Source organism: Bubalus kerabau, chromosome 8 (assembly GCF_029407905.1).
Source record: "Bubalus kerabau isolate K-KA32 ecotype Philippines breed swamp buffalo chromosome 8, PCC_UOA_SB_1v2, whole genome shotgun sequence".
Classification (NCBI taxonomy): domain Eukaryota; kingdom Metazoa; phylum Chordata; class Mammalia; order Artiodactyla; family Bovidae; genus Bubalus; species Bubalus kerabau.
Genome location: NC_073631.1, coordinates 106,121,917 through 106,142,225, shown reverse-complemented (window position 1 = coordinate 106,142,225; position 20,309 = coordinate 106,121,917). Strand labels below are relative to the sequence as shown.

At 39.1% G+C, this 20,309-nt stretch overlaps 1 protein-coding gene and 1 long non-coding RNA gene across 7 annotated transcripts in view; one reads left to right on the top strand and one right to left on the bottom strand.

The window, feature by feature from the left end:
- UBN2 (ubinuclein 2) overlaps nt 1–17,271 on the bottom strand; it is a 79,428-nt gene extending 62,157 nt beyond the window's left edge. Inside the window, exons 1-2 of one of the 6 annotated variants that reach the window (XM_055591063.1) lie at nt 16,452–17,271; nt 10,037–10,129 (exon numbers count right to left, since the gene is read on the bottom strand). In XM_055591063.1, the coding sequence (XP_055447038.1) occupies nt 10,037–10,066 (30 nt within the window). In that variant the 5' untranslated portion in view covers nt 10,067–10,129; nt 16,452–17,271. The other 5 variants (XM_055591060.1, XM_055591061.1, XM_055591058.1 and 2 more) reach the window with 5 other exon arrangements.
- LOC129659564 (uncharacterized) lies at nt 15,983–19,946 on the top strand. The gene is made up of 3 exons (XR_008718122.1): nt 15,983–16,060; nt 19,284–19,354; nt 19,622–19,946. It is a non-coding gene; the product is annotated as an uncharacterized LOC129659564 (long non-coding RNA).
- Nucleotides 19,947–20,309: the final 363 nt, after the last annotated feature.

Sequence of the window (20,309 nt, the reverse complement as noted above, 5' to 3'; positions counted from 1 at the left end):
AAATAAGGATTCTGCTCATTGACATACTGACAGGGGCTTTGGGAAGCTAGTCATATATACAGAATCAGTGCTTGTCTCACAGTTCCCATTGATGAGGTTCACATTACAGTAAGTGTTAGTGCAGTTCATCAAACATTTTATTTCCCCATTCAGTTCAGTTCAGTTACTTTGTAAGCCCGTGGACTGCAGCATGCCAGGCTTCCCTGTCCATCACCAACTCCAGGGGCTAGCTCAAACTCATGTCCATTGAGTCAGTGATGTCATCCAACCATCTCATCCTCTGTTGTCCCCTTCTCTTCCTCCCTTCTATCTTTACCAGCATCAGGGTCTTTTCCAATGAGTCAGTTCTTCGCATCAGAAGGCCAAAGTATTGGAGCTTCAGCTTCAGCATCAGTCCTTCCAATGGAATATTCAGAACTGATTTCCTTTAGGATTGACTGGTTTGATCTCCTTACAGTCCAAGGGACTCTCAAGAGTCTTCTCCAACACAGTTCAAAAGCATCAATTCTTCAGCGCTCAGCTTTGTTTATGGTTCAACTCTCACATCCATACATGACTACTGGAAAAACCATAGCTTTTGTCGGCAAAGTCATGTCTCTGCTTTTTAATATGCTGCCTAGGTTTGTCATATTATTTCCTCATATTAATCCTCCATTCATCCTGCCTAATATCATCTAACATTTCTAAAATATAATTTTGTATCATTTCCTTGCTCAAAATACTTCAGAAGCATCCTATTACAAAATAAATCCAAAACTCTTACTATGGCATTAATTAAATGCCTTCTACATGCTAACTCAAAACTACCTTTCCAACTTTTTTTTCACTTGAGCACTATAACCCATTCAGTTTATATACCCACTCTCCTCCCAAACATGCTGGCTTATCTTTCCTCATGCTTTCCCCTTATTTGGAATAATCTCTTACTCCTCTCTGAACACTCCCACCCTTTACAGCTTAGCCCATTTCTCCTAGATGTTTTCCACTCAAAATCACAATGATCTTTTTCTGCTCTCCTAATGTATTTTTTTGTCTAAGCACAATTAGTTGCCTATAAAAGATTTATCTAGGGAAAACTTGAAAAACAAATAGGTTCTATTTTAATGAGCACAATGAGACTTATGCATAAGTCTAGTAACTTACACATAAGTAGAGATTTAGGAACATTTAAATCTAGTCAAAGATACCAGTAATTACCAATGGAAATGATAGCTCTGAATCCCTATTATATTCAGTAAAATGGTTAAATAAGGAAATGTGACACTTGTCAATGATAGCAACCAAAATGGCTAATTCTTTACCTAAGAGTATTAATCAAACTAAAATGCCTCTAGAAATAGGATCTTAGAAGTATAAGGATTTTCCCAAGCTCATATCAATTATAGCACCATAACAATGATAAAGGTATAAATTATATATACTATGACAAATCTATTCAATATTAACAGCCATTTTAAAACAATGTGGTAGAGGACTATTCAATAATATAGAAGGTAACAAGAACAATTTACCAAATGTTATGTATAGTTCAGGCTATTCACAGAAAAACTAATACTGATATTCACTAAGTATCTGGAAGTGCTCAACCTAACTGGTAATCACGGAGACAACATTAAAAATAACAAGTTGTTTATTCAACTATCATACAAACAGAAGGATTTCATTTAAGAAAAACACAACAATATACATCTATAGCTATATATATAGCTTTATATATATAAAGCTCAAAGAATTATAACCAGTGGATAACCATGGTTATTACCAGTGTGGAAGGGATATAACTGGAAGTAGCAGTGAAGGGAGACTTTGGCTGGCAGGATCTCAGTTCCCCAACCAGAGACTGAATCCAGAACTACAGCAAAGAAAGTCTGGAATCCTGACCTCTAGGCCACCAGTGAAATTTCTTTTTTTTTTAATCTACAAATATTAAATTCACCTAAAGAAACTCAAGACAGATTGGCAAAGGACTCTATTATCATGTCTTTCCTACTAGGCCTATTTTGAGCTGTTCTCTTGTCCAGTATCTTTAGCAAAAATACTTCTCAGTAGCATCAAACCCTTACCTGATCAATTGTCTGGCCTCCTGCAGTTATTGATATTATAGTTTACACAGTAAATGCATCTTAAAGCAATGCAAATTTTATTTTCCAAATTTTAAAAGCCTTTGAATTTTGCTACATCTAAGATGAAGAAATCCCTTTAAATCTATTCCTAGAGGGCACTAGTTCACATACCATGACTCAGAAAAAAATGGCTTAGCGAGTCATTAGTACATGCTTAACCTGATAATCAGTGTTTCAAGCCAATGAAGTCTAATTATACTGGAACACCAAAATGGAAAACAAACTTACAGGACCACCTATTGCCTCCAAGTTATAATAACCCTAAACTAATAACCAACTTTCATTGATCACCTACGGAAGACAGAAGCATGACACTGCCAAGACTCCAGTTTGATAAACGAGAAGAAAATATCTGCTGGTCATACAGATAGTTGCTGCAGCCCTATCACAACCTTATCTTCCACCTTTACTAATTTCCTTAACCTACCAACAGAAAAGGGTAGAGATTTAAGTCAATGGAAAGTCAGTCAAGAGCTGACTTAACAACAAAGAAACAGTATACTCAGATTTCTATAATCACCACTTATGGATACAGAACCTTCCTCCCAAATACCCTAAAACTGCTGATTCTCAACTGTTCCTATGGGATTTAAAGAAGATGAAGAGAATTTATTTAGCTTAAAGAGGCCAAGGACTTAAAAGGGCATGTCATGGCAAGCAATTAGAATTGTTAACTGCAATAAAGAAACTATTATTTGAGGGGAGAATTCTCTCTTGCCCTTTGAAAAACCACACCCATCAGACTGCTTTAAAAGGCTATTATTTTACATTTTTATTGTATTTGCAGTACCACACTATTACTGGTCAACAGAACTTAAATATACATGTGCTTTGTAAGTAGAATTCATTTTGTGGTAGTATTAACAAGCTGGCCCAAACTGCTTTACCAAGTTGATCCTTAGGGACAAGATTTAGTATAAGGCCAAAACAAATAGAGGAAAACCAGCCCAGGAAGTTCTCTGCTGCTGCTGCTAAGTCGCTTCAGTCGTGTCCGACTCTGTGCAACCCCACAGACGGCAGCCCACCAGGCTCCCCCGTCCCTGGGATTCTCCAGGCAAGAACACTGGAGTGGGTTGCCATTTCCTTCTCCAATGCATGAAAGGGAAAAGGGAAAGTGACACAACTCTTAGCAATCCCATGGACTGCAGCCTACTAGACTTCTCCGTCCATGGGATTTTCCAGGCAAGAGTACTGGAGTGGGGTGCCAGTGCCTTTCCCAGGAAGTTCTCAAGGAAGCTCAAATGCCTCAGCAAGTGTGGATGATGATCTAATAATATGAAGAGCAGACAGAATCCTTAAAATTCCCAGACAGGGCACATAAATGCTTTCTGATATCCACTTACATCACTCTCACATTTGAGGACACTTTTCAAACAATTTATAATTATTTTAAGTACAAAAATATATTTCCTTTCAACTCAGTTTAGTATATACTATGAAGAAGCCAATTTCATTGAAAATTAGTTATGCCAAGACACTGCCATTCTTTAAAACATAATTGAACAAAATCAGTTTTAAAAGCCATACCAAAAGAATGACTTTTTATATACTTTTTTATTAAAAAGTGTTAACTCAACTTCATCAAATGCCTTACTTATAAGACTGCTCATAACTTTTACACCATCAAATCTACCCCTATCCTCTCTTTTAAAATAAATATGAAGCCACTTAAGGGTTCAGAAAGTCCAAAATCAAAGCATCAGAGGTGGGATTCAAAATCTTTGTGGTATATAATAAGCAGATTTTAAAGTCACGATGTGACTTTATAAAGGCTAATAAATGCCTGGCAGAATACACGTCTTCCTGTTTTCTCGAGAGTCATTGAGATTCAAACAGTTTTAACTGCAAGGTATCAGATATTGGGTTAAGCACTTCCCTTTAGATTATTGAATTTATATCCAGTTCTAGAACAGCATGATCTTTCAAGATGCTGGGGTAAGAGAGTGAGAAAAATCACTAAAACAAATCTTCCAACCACCACATGTCATCCTATGGCCTCACAGGCTTAGCGAACAAGTCTACACCCATCAAACCAAACTTCTTTACATGCTCTAATCTAGAGTATACATGGCCTCAGAAAAACATACACAACCTAGAAATATCTAAAAACTGAACTGGGAAGTACTATACATATTTAGCCTCAACATGTGGAGCCTTAAGTCTGGGAATGAGGAGAGTTATGGTGGTCTCTTTAAAGTGTATTCTACTTCCTGCCTACAATAACCAACAAGACAAATGTCAAATGTTAAAACTTGGACTTAACTATTTATTATGAGTGTACAACAACCGTTTTGATATATTCTAGGTAGAAGTAAGTGCTGAATACCTATATTGCCCTTTTTCCAAAAAATAATTTAGCAACTGATACTGAATGCATACCATCACATACTGAGCAAATACATACTGTGGAAAATTCTTCAAGAGATGGGACTACCAGAGCACCTGACCTGCCTCCTGAGAAACTTGCATGCAGGTGAGGAAGCAACAGTTAGAACTGGACATGGAACAACAGACTGGTTCCAAATTAGGAAAGCAGTATGTCAAGGCTGTATATTATCACCCTGCTTATTTAACTTATATGCTGAGTACATCATGCAAAATGGCAGGATGGATGAAGCACAAGCTGGAATCAAGACTGCCTGGAGAAATCAATAACCTGAGATATGCAGATGACACCACCCTTATGGCATAAAACGAAGAGGAACTGAAGAGCCTCTTGATGAAAGTGAAAGAGGAGAGTGAAGAAGCTGCTTAAAACTCAACATTCAGAAAACTAAGATCATGGCATCTGGTCCCATCACTTCATGGCAAATAGATGGGCAAACAATGGGAACAGTGACAGACTATTTTCTTGGGCTCCAAAATCACTGCAGATGGTGACTGCAGCCATGAAACTAGAGGATGCTTGCTTCTTGGAAGAAAAGTTATGACCAACCTAGACAGCATATTAAAAAGCAGAGACATTACTTTGCTGACAAAGGTCCATCTAATTAAGGCTATGGTTTTTCCAGTAGTCATGTATGGATGTGAGAGTTGCAAACAGTTGGACATGATTGAGCAACTGAACTGAACTGACACACTGTCACATTATTTGACAAGTAATGTAACAGGAAATACGAAAGACAATAAAAATAGGACAGAAGGGGGGAAAAACACAAACCAATCCTTCAATACAGGGTTCTATATGCCCCATAATTTCTGTTATCACTGCTTTTCAACTACCAAAGCTGTCTTAGTCCTTCTATCCACAAGCAATGGCAGCAGGATAAAGTGCATCCTATACTCCACAGGCAGTCTTCCTTTCTCCCTTAGGTGGTCACCTGCTCCCACTTCACATAACTCCTCTCCAGCATAAGTAACAGCTATATATACTAAAGCCTACAAAAAGCCCACAAACTGGCCTCACAGGCTTTCCAACAAATCACAGAATTTATCACTAACATCTCTCCTGGACCCAGCCACATCTCAATGCATCCTATTTTTCTCCTTATCTGGAAATCCCCAACTGAGTTTAGCTTGCCCGGTTCTCTGAATCTTCATCCAAATGCATGCTCCATCACAGTAGAAATGGTATAGGCCCCCACGTGTACCACCAGCCACCCTGCTCACAGAAGAGAAAGGGCAGAATGTAAAAAGTAGATGAACTGACAAGTTAAATGTATTAGGAAAAACAAAAAGGTGAACCAAGTATACAAAGGTCTCAAACAAAAGCTTGAGAGCCAAATATGGCCCTCAGATATATTTTGGCCAGCCCAGGAGGTGTTTTAGTTAGAAGCCAACATTTAAAAGTAAGAATAATAGAGTAAAATGCATATTTCAGCATTCTTTTGAGAAATGGAAAGATTTGGCAACCCTAAGGCCAAATTCCTGCAAAGTTAACAAAGGCTGAAACCGAGCAGCAGTGTCCCCTTCAGACAGGACATGTGCTGTCTGTCTTCTGTTCGGAAGAATCCCCCACTTTCAGTGTCCATCAGACTTGCTTCACTGATTGATCAGTGCACAACTGAGGACATCTGAATTTGCTACTCCTGAATTTCAAACACTAAAATAACTACAGGACAGTATAAACTATAGGGCAGTAATATCCCCATTTGTTGTTTAACCGTACTCTTTTTTGTGAGAGCCTAGGCTTGGAAAAGATATCTTCTCCCAAGTCACTGTTGGCCAATAATTTTTCTTAAAGGGCTCCAAATAATCTGTTGTGGTCTGTAAGAAGACACAACAGTTAAGAAGAATATGTAACAAGTGATTGGAAGACCAAAGATAAAGGCTACATGGAACAAAATGCCTGAAGGAGAAGATCAAAATCAGTGGGGTTGTCAATTAAGAGGTTAAAACCACACAGATGTTTATATACAAAGAATTTATGACAAGTACAGAATAAAGCAACTCTCCACAAGAATGATAAGCTTTAATTTCTGTTTTATCCAATGAAGTAATTCTCTGCATAGGTCTAGCCCTCTGGGTAATCAGGAGGCCAGGTTAATATATCTGCCTAAAAGAGAGAAAAATATTGGTGTTTTAATGTCTTTTTTTGCAAAATTAATCTGTTACTTGCTATTTCCTGAAATAAATTATTTTTCAGAGAAAAGAATGATATGTTTAAGTGACTAAACAGCATTTCACATTTAGATAGCACTTTAAACATTTTAAACATTAACAATCTATTTTTCATCTTATGCTGACAAAACTTTGTTATAAAGTTGACTAAGCAGACCTTACTTTCACCTCACACATACTAAAGCACAAAGAAGCCAAGAGGTTTCACTAAGGTAACCCAGCTAGTTACGGCAAAGAGAAGATTAGAACGCAGCTTCATTAAATCATAACCCTGGGTTCTTTCCACTACAACCCGCTGTTGCTGCCGCCTCTCATCCAGTGTAAGTCTACAAAGGGTGGAAAGGAAGTTCAAAGGATCCATTCAAGTCTCCAAAATTCGTCCCAATTTCAAGAATGAGACTGGCTCTTCTACTCAATTTTAGGTCCCCAAAGGAGAGTCATTCATTTCCACAGACACTGCATTGGTGTGTCATATATGTTTTGTCTTCCCAATTATTTTTAAAGTTTCTCCAGGAGGCGGCAAATAACATGATTCTTTGTATGTCCAACATAAATACTCAAATATTTTATTATTTATATACAGAATTTAACAAATTATCTCCATCTCTTGTTCCAAGAAACAAAAGGTCAGAAATAACCTTAAGTGATTTTCAGAAATAATGACAAGGACATCTAAGTTATATTACAAAGGGGGGAAAAAGTAAGAAGAAAAGGTAGCTAGGGATACAAGTTTGATTTGTGTTTTATAAACCTCAAAAAACTAAGTCATTTTTTTGTCATATGCACAAAAAGTAATTGAACTTTGGTGGGTTAACATTTTGCAAATATCTAAAAGATTTTCTTTTAGTTAAAATATAAGTACACATATGGTGCTTATATAAATAATTGTCATATATGTATAAACATACATATAGACATCTACATATACTGTCTTTAAACACCAATGAAAATCTCTGCTGTTTAAGAGTGATCTTTTATGAAGCCTGGAGCCTAGAGCGGACAAGATATCTTCTCACAGGTCACTTAAGAGTCTGAGATTTTCTTAAAAGGTTCCAAATAACTTGTAATAATATGCATACATAACATTCACTGTTATGATATTCATGGCATGCTTTTAGATTTATGTACATAAAACCTTGATGAGGCAGAATATTTTAAATCTCTACTTAGAATGAAATAAAAGAGTCAGCAGTCAAAATAAAAAACTAGAGAAGAAATATAGTCCATTAAATTCAATGATAACAAGAGTAACATTTTATCCTTGCAAAATGACAGTGCTTGAGTATATCCTAATCACATAAAACAATTTTACACATCAACCAACTTCTTTTGGAGATTGGTTTTTCTATGCCAAGAAAGACCTCCAATAAGATTTAATGCAAACTGTGAGGTTCCTTCCTTATAGGATATGCTGGGAATCTTCCATTTTCAAAAGGCAATTGTAACCCTTGGTTTTATAAACCATGGGGGAAAAAAACATTTTAGTAAGAGTGTTGGAGGGAGTAGAAAGTAATAACTGAAACTCCTAATTTGATAATACAGTATATACCCAAAATATATATGCATAAATGTTTTGACCTAAAAAATCCCCTTCTAGGAATTTGTTCTACAGATAAACTTGAAGTATGAAATGCCACGCTACTAAATAATTTACTGTAGCACTATTAGAAAAGCAAATTTTTGGAAACAATTTTGCAATTATGTGGGGACTAGTTAAATAAACTGTGATATTTCCATACAATGGAATACCATGTAGCTTTGAAAAAGAGAAAAAGCTCCCTTTGCCTGGATATGAAAAAAAATCTCCATGATGTAGGACATGAAAAAAGCAAAGAGCAGAATCATGTATTCTGCTATATGTGTAAAAGGGTGGCGGTAGGGGAAGGAATAATGTATACAGAAAGATACACATAAAATATCTTTGGGAAGGACACTCAAGAACACTATTTGCCTCTTGGAAATGAGATTAGGTGGGTGGGCAACAGAATAAAAGGAAGATTTTTCATTCCATACTTTTGAATTTGAACCATGTAAAATGTATTAGCTGGTTAAAACACTAAATTTAACCAAAGTATTTATTAATTTGTATAAAAATTATAAACAGCTATTTCAGGATTTATAATCTGAGAACACTGCATTATAATTAACACTACAAATCAGTGTTAACAACTTTGGCTATTCTTTCCATCAGTTCACCCCTCAGGATATTATACAGCCACAGAATACAGAGCCAGAGAAGGGTGTGAAAAATCTGAACTTCTCAAATTTACAGGGAAGAAAACTTTGGCACAAAGAGGTTAAATAAACTCATCAATGAATACAATTAGCAGCTGGCAAAGTATGACCTAGAACCTGACCCACATTTCAAAACATTCTCATCTCTTTTCCTCCCCTCAAACTGTTTCCTCACAAGTGCTCACCAAGATCACCAAGAAATGACAGTTACTACTGCAGCCACCCTAACTGCTCTGAAGATAACACGAATGTCGGGGCTAGTGTGAGCTGATGTCCTGTCTCTGTGAGATACTTGCCAGTGCTCTCAGGGGAACCACAAGAGAGGTAAGGTCTTGCTTCTCTTGGGTCAGGTCTGAGCAACGAGACAGGGGTAGTTAAAGCCATAGAATAAACATGGAAAGGGTATGGGAGGGATTTTCCAACCAAGTCAACTACACCAGAAAAACTGAGAATAATAGTAAGCAACTTCACAATCAAGAAATTCAAATTTATTTTTATATTAAAACAAACACTAATCCATTGTAGCACAGTTTATAAAATGCACATGGATTTTTAAGGTAGACAAGGCTCTTATAAGAAATTTCATGCTGCTTCTGACTGATCCTGTCAGTGGCCTAGAAGGACACACATTCAAAATCTCTTAAACACTTAAGAGGCAGGAAGGCTTAAGAACTACTACACCAAAGGAATTAAAGCAGTGTTCTCAATGGCAGTGGAAAGAGCAAAGGATTAAGCTAAACAGACCTGGAAATGCAGTCTCATTTCTGCCATCAGTACATGTGACCTTAGATCAGTTATTTAACCTTAAGCTCAGACCTCTTTCCTCATCTGTAAATGTGGTCAATGTCACTTACCTTGCAGTGTTGTTACAAGGATTGTAGGTAATGATAAGCAAACTGCCGAAACTCCAGAAGGAGTACAAGAAATGCCAGTTACTACTATAGCCACCACAAACCTATCAGAATCTTTATTTGATCATCTCACCATTCATCTGGGTTCAATTTATCAGAACAAGATAATGTGAGCAATGGATGTCATAAGCCCTCCCAACCAGTCACAGGGGGAAAAAAAATTGGCCAATAGGATAAAATTACCTGAGTGAAGTTTATTATACTCACATATTTCATTTCAAACTTCTTAGCCAACATTTCCACTTCTTGCCTCTCTTGATGATCATCATTGAACGGGTCTTCTGTGTAAACAGGCTTTTTCTGATTCAAAGTGAATGGTAAAAGAAATAGAAGTATTAGTATTACTTCAATTAGAGTTGACTATATCTTTAAAATTTAGTAAATGAGTCAATTTTTCCAAATATTAACAAATAAATTAGAAGCATTAAAAAGTAACTAAAAAAGAAACTAACACTGTAAATCAACTACACTTCATTTGAAAAATCCATTTTAATTTTTAAAAAAATTCAAAAATTCAAAAAAAACTAATTAGAAAGAAATGTTGGTTTATAGCAAAAATATTTGCAGTTTTAATGGACTCTTACACATTTTAAAGTTTTTCAACAGTTAAAAACTCAACAATTCAAATTGTCTTCAGTCACAAAATGATCTATGGTTACCCTATCCAAAATAAAAAGGCCAAAGAAACCCAAGAAAATTAGGTTAAAAAACAACAACAACAACAAAAAACACCTATAACTTCCCAACAAAGATTAACCAAAAAAAAAAAAACCCAAAGATTAACCAATTTGGTCAGAAAATCTTTTGCTTCTAAAAATTTATTACAATCATCATTTAATCATCTGCCCTGAGTTAGCATTGGAGTATCTGTAGCTGCTACAGCTTTTTGCTGAGGCCAAGCACAGATAAGCTCTGTATCATCTACATCCTGTCAATGAATATCCATTCAAGAAATTCATATGACTTCTAAACAAGGCAGAAAAATTAGATAGCTACAGCTTACATTATCAAGGCTTCCTTTTAGCAGGTAGAGTTAAAATCTACTATAAAGCACAGTTTAAAACATACAGCTAGGATCCTGCATTTACCACCTACTGATCAAAATAAACAAAAAGACACATCACATCTCTTACTCAAGCTTACTATTTCACAGACACACTTCATATATATATAGATACATTTCAATATACAAAAAAAAACAAAACAAGTAGCTACACATTATCTAATTATGAACAACTGACTAGAAAGTTCATGGAAAAAAAGGCTAGATGCTTTAACTGACGTACCATCTTCAAGCAGTACTTAAAATGAGAGTACATTACAGCTGAAATATTAGACACAGATTTGCCCTGAAGGTCAAGAAAAAATGTAGAAGGGATGACGTTTCGCCAACTTTGAAACCAAGATATTTCATCCTGGCTATAAAGGCTGAGACATGATTAATCAAAAAATATGGACAGAATGAATACAAAACAATTCATCATATTTAGGAGGCATTAGAATAAAGGATACATTTTAAAGCTTAAAGGAACTTTTAAATCAATTTTGAAAATTATCTATTAAATAACATGTACAGTCCTTTATCCCAACAGGAGTTATCAAAGGAAAATATAAATATGACCTGAAGGAAACAAAGCAGCAGCAAGGTGATGAAACAAGAAAGGAAAGAAACAAAACATAAACGACAGAAACAAAAAAAGCAAGCAAGCAAGCAGAAAGGTGATGAAACAAGAAGCACCAGGCATGTGCAGGGGACAGCCTTAACATGAGATTAGAGTTAAGGACAGTAAACAACCACTGTGCCTTGCCATTATAAACTGTTCCTCATATCACGATGGAGTCCAAATACTACATCTCACTACTGATCTGACCCACTTCTATATGAGCAAATATAAACACATGGATAGATATTTTAAATAAGAATCACCTTATAAACCATTATCAAATATTTTATATGTGGATTTTTATATAGGCAGCAAAACTGAATCACTTATTTACTCTTGATAATCTATAAAAGTAAATTTAAGGAAACTGACTCACTTTCAAAATTAAGGCTCTAAGCTTTACATTTTTTGGGTGAAAAGACCTAATAATTAGTAAATACCAAAATAACCGATCAACCCATAGGCAAAATTGATGCAACAATTCTTTCCTTTGACGTTAACTAATTAACATCATTTTCAGAAGAGCTTTCATATATGTTATCCAAAATATGCAGTATGACAAATAATGGAATACCAAAGAATGCTCTGGTAACAGTATTATCACATTACCACTGTAATCATTTTTTATACGAAATGCTCAATTAATCATGTTTAAGGGAAGATGTTTTCTGGTTAAGTGATTTTCTGGTTTACTAAGAGTTAAAAAAGAATTTCTTGTGTATCAATTGCCCTGAGCCAGAAAAGGTGAACAAATTACTCTTTCAGGATAGAGATGATTACAATGCCTCCACCTCAACCAGGATCAATACTCTGCAGACAAGGTTAAGGGTTTAGCTAATCTGTGTTCTGACAACTAGAGCGGGTTTTGTTTTCCATATTTTGCCAACACCTGCTCATTTGATTATGTTTTCCCTTATAAATAAGTAAGTTTAGAAAAATTCCTGACTGCATTTAGTTAATAGGGGTTTTACTGTTGTATATTTATGAAAGATGGTTTAAATTCACCCCAGTACAGATTGTACTCACATGTAACAGGTTTTTTATACTTACATATCTATCAAGTAAAGTCTTACTGGGTAATAGACAGCTATCTCAATATTGCAGAAAGTTTTCTTCTTTTAATTTTACAAGATCTCTTTTTCTTCCCTTGCTACTCTTAACCTGCTACATAGTATGTTGTTCAATTACAATAAGGCAAAATGAGGGCTTCCCTCATAGCTCAGTAGGTAAAGAATTTCCTGCAATGCAAGAGACCTGGGTTCTATTCCTGGGTCAGGAAGATCCCATGAAGAAGGAAATGGCAACCCACTCCAGTATTCTTGCCTGGAGAATCCCATGGACAGAGGAGCCTGGCAGGCTACAGTCCTTGTAGTCGAAATAGTCGGACACGACTTAGCCACTAAATCACCACAAAATTTAAAAACTATTTTGAAAATATTCCATCATCACTGAAAATAAACTGGACTCCTCCTGAGGGGAAGAAAAACCAAAGCTGGTAATCTCCATTTTGCAGATTAATTCTATTGCTTACATTTTGCCTTTTCCTGGTTTCTTTTCCCAGGATTTCCTTTCATGGAAATGTGACAACTTCATTTAGAAAGGTGTTTTCTATACTTCCTCATGTAATAAATATGTTCACTGGGAATAATCATAGGAAAATCTGGCAAATATTTGTTGCAAAGGCACACTGTATGTATAAACAATGGATATTTTGGTTAAGTGGAATATGTCAAATGTTATATGGCTGAATGTACAAGATAACTAGACTCATACACCACAAATTGATAGTGTAAAAGAAAAATTAAATGAATTATCCACCTTTCTCCTAGTACATGAAAGTATTAGTTCTGATATTATCAAATCAATAGGGTAGGGTCTCAAAATCAACTTCATAATTAAAAGATACATATCTATTATTAGTCTATCATCCCATGAATATTATAGCATAAAGATCATAACAAAGGTCTTTGTATTTCTACTATAATTCTTATTTCAGTTCAATTGGGCAGGACTTTCTAAATTTATACTATATGAGTTAATTGTAAGAACTCTGTTTTTATTAAGAATTGGTACTAGCATATGGAAAAAAGTACTAATAAGATGATATATGAGCACTCTGGGAACCAGCCACCTCTTTGTAAAATGGGGATGAAGGTTTTTTCTCATGCAGTTCTGCTGGACTTAAATTCTACAAGCCACAATAAGAACTGTGTTTAGCACACAGTGAGAAATCAGTAAATGTTAGTCATTATTATGTATTTTTTCCCTAATATAATAACCCATAATTTATGAAGTAGATTAAGGAGTACAACTGCAAGCCTTCTTTAGATTAGAAGATCAAATATAGCACAATTTTTTGGAAAAATGCTTCAGTCCAATATTCTCAAAATTCTTTGGAGGAAAAATATGCCATCACTTTATGAATAACAGGGGCACTAAAGTGAGTCTAAAGGCAAAATGTTGTGTGGAAATGACCAAAATGATCTCTATCCTTAACAATTCATTTTGGTTGCAAACATTTAGTAATGATTTGATCACACAATAGTATTTGTAAATAATGATCAAAAGATTGGCTGGCTTTACAACAAACAAAATCTAATGACACTGTTTAATATGGTATTTTTAAACTAAGTTATTCATTTCAACTATAAAGATAATCAAGGATGAAAATAAAACAATTGACTTCTGGGGTCCATTAGATGAATGCTAAAGCAAAACCTAATAAACAGAATAGTCTCTAAACAACAGAGGAAATTGTTCTTATTACTCTTACTCCGTCATTTCCCTTTCTAGCTTACTTCTGAAGATCACCAACCAACAATAAAAATTACAGCTACCAACAAGCCCCTCTCCTATCTCCATTGTTCACCAGTTCCACCAAAGGCATACCTAGGTATTTTTAATAAAGTTTTTAGAAATTCAAAGCTAACATTATTTTCATCATCCAAAAATCACAATGGCCAAGTGCAATATCCTTCAACTAGAACCAATAAACTGATATGTACACTCAAATAAGAATATGATGGTAAGCACCAAATAAAACGAGAGACACCCTCCCATTCAATTGCTGCATGAACACTAGAGAAAACAAAGCTTAAAAGGTTTACCAATATCAACACGAAAGAGAAAAATAAGGAACCAGATAACTAGCCCAGGTATCCTTCATTCCTAAAAGTGGAATCCTTAGTCTGAAAATGTTTATATTACTTTTAAATCCCCTTCAATTAAGAAAAATACCCCACGCTCAGAAGCACATCTCAGCGCCCACAACAAACAGCGACGAAGGTGAAGATGATCCTGGAGGGGTTACACAATGTCTCTGCTTCACACTGGGGGGCGTGTCCCCCAGGTTTTCCCTTCCTTTCTACTGAAACGACTGCTGGAGGTCCTCAAGCAAAACCCAACAACGCAACTTGCAGGGCCCCCAGGTTTTTTTGTAGAAGGCAGAGAGGAAACCTGAGGTTTCGAAAGGTGCAAGGGAAAGCCAGATCCGAACAGCGTTTGGAGCGGGAGCGAGAGCAGGATGCGGGGGGTAGGGGAGGATGGTCGGTGGAGCGGGTAGGAGCCTCGGCCAACCCAGGGGAGCAGAGGAAAGCACACCCGCTCGGCCCCTGCCCCTTCCAACCACCCTCTGAGGAGACCCGTGACGCGCAAGGTGGGCGTCGGAAGGTGCAAACCACTGCGGGGAGGCGGACGGGTCTCGAGGCTCCCGGGGTCTGGGGGATGAGGGAGGGATCTTCTGTACCCGTTGTTCTCCACACAGCAACAGCTCCGGGTAACTGAACTCCACGCAGCTCTCGTCGGTGGGATCTTTGAGCACCAGCTCCAGGCGCACCGTCTCCCTCGGCGGCCTCGGCTGCGGCTCGGCCCGGGAAGTCGACTCCCGCGGCGGGGGCGGCTGCAAGTGCAACTGCGGGAGCGGCGGTGGCGGCGGCTCGGGCCGCGGGGGCTCGCGCTGCAGCGACATGGGCGGCTCGGCGCGGCTGACCTCGCGCTGAGGGAGCGGCTTCTCCCGCGGCGGGGGCTGCGCGTCCGACCTGGGGGCAACCTCCCGCGGGGCCGGCGGCTCCGTCCGGGCCGGCTCGCGGTACGGCTGCGGTTCCAGCCGGGGAGGCTCGCGAGGATACTCGGGCTCGCGTTCGGTCCCTGGGAACTCGGCCTCGCGCCGCCTCACCGGTGACAGGCTAATAAACGCTACTCTGCGTGGCTCCGCCATCCCCACTGTTCTGGCCCTCTGCCTTCGCTCGAGCCGGCGCTCGGTTCTACGCCGAGTTGTTTGCCTGCCTGCCCTTCCTTTTGCTCTCTGTAGCTTTTCTTCCCTCCACCACCCTCAGCCGTCTCCGCCGACGCCACCGTGAGTGCGGACTGTGCCCCCTTCCCCGCCACTATGTTCTGACGGGCTCCACCGCCATCGCCAGGGTCGCCGCAGGCGCCATGTTGGATCCCCCACATAAATAGAAGCAGGCCGCTGAGCGGGCGCATGCGCAGACAGGAGACGCTCGCATCCACCGTCGTGGCTGTGGCTCAGTTTTCCTCTTTTCCTCCCAACAGTCTGGAGTCCAGACAGGTCAGCGGAAGTGACATCATGGCAGGACCGGTTTCCATGGAAACAGAGACGCTGTCTGCGCCCTTTCTAAAGGGGAGGGGTCTGGGGGTTCGCGAGAAGCTTCCTGTTCGCACCTGGAAACCTGAGGGGCGCTCAGTGGCGAGCGTGGAGATGTGTGCCTGGGACCGACCTAGCTATGGCGCCAGGTCGTCTCTCTCTCTCTGTCTCTGTCTGTCTGTCTCTCTCTCTCTGTCGCTTCTAGGGAGTTGGGGTTGTCAGCTGGTTAGTCAAGGCCGATGCGGGAAAAGAGTAGAAGGCCGCAAACACCAGCCTCGGTGTCTGCCCGCCCAGCGCCCCGGCAGCCCGAAATGTCAGGGGAAGAAAGGAAATGGCTAACTCCAACCTGACTCACCCTGCAGCTTCCTTGCGCAAAGTGCGACGTTGACTCCCACAGGCCTCCCTTTCCTAAACCAACTCCTCTGGTTTTTTTTTGGTCGGACTGCGCCGCGATTGTGTCACAGGATCATAAAATGCCCAGTAACGTTTTGCAGTTGGGAAATTGAACCAGCCAATGAACACTTCTGGACTCATTCATAAAGTCTAAGCTGTTTAATTTACAAAAAACCCTTCTCAACAGAGTGTGTTGGTATTTTATGAAACTCTCTTGAAAGTGGAATGCTACATGACCCGTTTCTGGTAGGAGAGGAGCCTTAGTTGGAAACGACTCACAGGCACACCTGTCATAAACTAATTGAAATTCACCTTTAAAAGAATGAGGGTTACGGTCCATTTGATTAATAATACATTTAATGGAAAACAAATCTAAGAGCTTGCCCTCCACGCCTTCTGTTAATTCCATTAACCAGGTTAACAGTGTTAACACCTATGGATGACTTTGAGTCAGTGTGATGCTGTAGACGAGTTCTGAGTAGGTTCTGGGTTTTTTGCCTTCATATTATTAATACTTTCATATTGTATAAAGATGGTGTTGGAATCGATCGTTCTGATGTTCCCTCCCAGCTCTCAACTGCTAATATGAGAATCCTAGTTTTGGGGTCATTTGAACAAGCTGGGAAGAGGTCAAAGTCAATTCTCATTCAAAGTCAAAATATCTTTGTCTAAAATACTAGATTACCTAAAATGTGTCAGATACTCATGTTATCTAACTGTAACGCTGTGAAGTGAAAGTCCCTCAGTCGTGTCCAACACTTTGCGACCCCATGGACCATACAGTCCATGGAATTCTCCAGGCCAGAATTCTGGCGTGGGTAGCCAGTCCCTTTTCCAGCGGACCTTCTCAACCCAGAGATCTAACCCAGCTCTTCTGCATTGCAGGTTGATTCTTTACCAGCTGAGCCACAAATGAAGCCCACATAGCAGCTGTGAGTGCAGGCATTCTTTGTTATCTATAAAATATCCGTGAGATCAAGCTACTCATACCTTTTTAATGGATAATTACTATCTAAAACATCTTCACAGCAATTTTGATATATTTACAGACTCTCAAATCCCAGGTTGAGGATTAATGTTCTGTCCAGGGTGTGGTAGTCTTACACTTATGGAGAAGTGTACTTATAGAGAAAGAGCAGGTCAATCTGATCCTTAATTTAATGCCTTTCCCTTAATGTTCTGTCCTAGAGGCAGAGCAGCAGGATTGTCCCCAAATCCCTGTCTTCCCCAGAATGAATTTAGCAATAAGCTTAAAACAGCTGCTTTGTGGAGTTAAATAGGAAAATCTTAATTGATAATAGCAGAGACAAACAGAATTAACATGACTAGGTAGATTTAAAGACAGTTCAGTGTCATGTTAGTTCTTTTTATGTTAATCCTCTCTGAGGATGACAGGTTTAAGACTAGAATGTCTTGGGAAGATCCAAAGGCAGAGTATCACTGAGAAAGAAATGCAAGTGCAAAAGGTCTGTGCAGGGAGTAAGTTGGAGAAGGCAATGGCACCCCACTCCAGTACTTTGCTTGGAAAATCCCATGGATGGAGGAGCCTGGTAGGCTGCGGTCCATGGGGTTGCTAAGAGTCGGACACGACTGAGCGACTTCCCTTTCACTTTTCACTTTCATGCATTGGAGAAGGAAATGGCAACCCACTCCAGTGTTCTTGCCTGGAGAATCCCAGGGACGGGGGAGCCTGGTGGCTGCCGTCTGTGGGATCACACAGAGTCGGACACAACTGAAGTGACTTAGCAGCAGCAGCAGGGAGTAAGTGGGACAAAAAGTCAGAGTGGCTGGAGCACAGTAAGTAAGATGGGGAAAGAGGCAAGAGACAAATCTGAGACAAGAATAAAATTTTATTTCACACCTTACAAAAGGATAAATACGTAGTGAATCAAAATTTTAAATGTAAAAAAAAGAAAAAAAAACTTTAGAAGTAATCATCTGAGATGTTTTTAAAAACTCACACTAGGAAAGGCCTTTCCAATTATGATTGATAATTTTGACTATTTAAAATAAACTTTATGAAAGAAAAATAGCCTTAGTGAAAAGACAAATTGGAAAGAAACAATTATAACACATTCCACGAAGGGTGAATTTCCCTGATAATAATCAAGGAGAAACAACAACAGTACCCTTGCAGCTCAGTGGTAAAGAATCTGCTTGCAGTGCAGGAGCCTCAGGAGAAGCGGATTTGATCCCTGGGTCAGGAAGATCCCCTGGAGAAGGGAATGGCACCTCACTCCAGTATTCTTGCCTAGAGAATCCCATGGATAGAGGAGCCTGGCGGGCTACAGTCCATAGGGTTGCAAAGAGTCAGACACGACTGAAGAGACAGCACAAACGCACACAATAACCTAATAGAAAAATGGAGAAATACAAGAACAAATAGTAAAGCACAAAATTCAGGAGCTAATTTTATGAAATTAAATACATGTCTGAAAAGACATTTGTTCTACTATATACTTGAATGACAGTTTCTAGTTGGAAACAGTTTTTCCTCAGAATTCTTAAGGCTTTGCAACACTGTTTTAAAGCTTCCAGAGTTGCTACTGAGAAGTCCAAGGCCATTTATCAATTTCATTTTTGGATGCTGCTGCTGCTGCTAAGTCGCTTCAGTCGTGTCCGACTCTGTGTGACCACATGGATGGCAGCCCACCAGGCTCCCCGTCCCTGGGATTCTCCAGGCAAGAGTACTGGAGTGGGTCGCCAGTGCCTTTGTCTGCAACCTGTGCCGACCTTCCCCATCATAAGCTTTAGTTCTCTTTGTCACCAATGTTCTGGTAATTATCTTTTTTAGTTCCACTGACACACTGGACAGATGGCCCAGGTCTCATGCCAGTTTCCAAACAGTGGTTGCAACCATAGCAGGTGAGCATGAACTTAAACCTGGGATTCATTTTTATTTATATTTTTTATTTTATTATTATTTTGGCTGCACCTTGCAGCATGTGGAATCTTAGTTCCCCAACCAGGGATTGAACTCACACCCCCTGCACTGGAAACAGAGAATCATAACCACTGACAACACCAGGGAAGTCCCCTGTATTCTTTTTTAAAAATAGCTTTTTTATACCAAAAAAAGCATATATATATTAACAAATCTATATATAACATATATATTTTATTCATTGGAAGGACTGATGCTGAAGCTGAAACTCCAATACTTTGGCCACCTGATGCGAAGAGCTGACTCATTTGAAAAGACCCTGATGCTGGGAAAGATTGAAGGTGGGAGGAGAAGGGGATGACAGAGGATGAGATGGTTGGATGGCATCACCAACTCAATGGACATGAGTTTGAGTAAACACTGGGAGTTGATGATGGACAGGGAGGCCTGGCGTGCTGCAGTCCATGGGGTCACAAAGAGTCAGACATGACTGAGCGACTGAACTAATGACTGTATACAGTTGTCAAAACCATCGAACTGTAAAAAACATACATTTGGTGATTTCCCCAGTCCTTTCCCAAAAGGACCTATGGCCATTTACTCAGATGACAGTAAACTGAGGAATACTTGACTTTTCTGAGACTGGGAGACTCAAAGTCATAGTTGACATTGATACAGAGACCCAGGATGTACCATTGCCCTTTTGGTACAGCTTTGGAGTCTGGGAACTAAGTAATAAGTGCAGCCCTGGTCCAAGTCCATCTTACTGTGGGTCTGCTGGTTGGCAGACCCACTTTGTGGTCATTTCCCCTTTCTTTAACATATAATCAGGATCTACAAACTTGACGGAGAAACCCCGATGAGTTCTTGCCCTTGATATTGGAACCTTTAAGAGACAGTGGAGTATGAATTATTTTGTGTCAAATTAGATGTCAA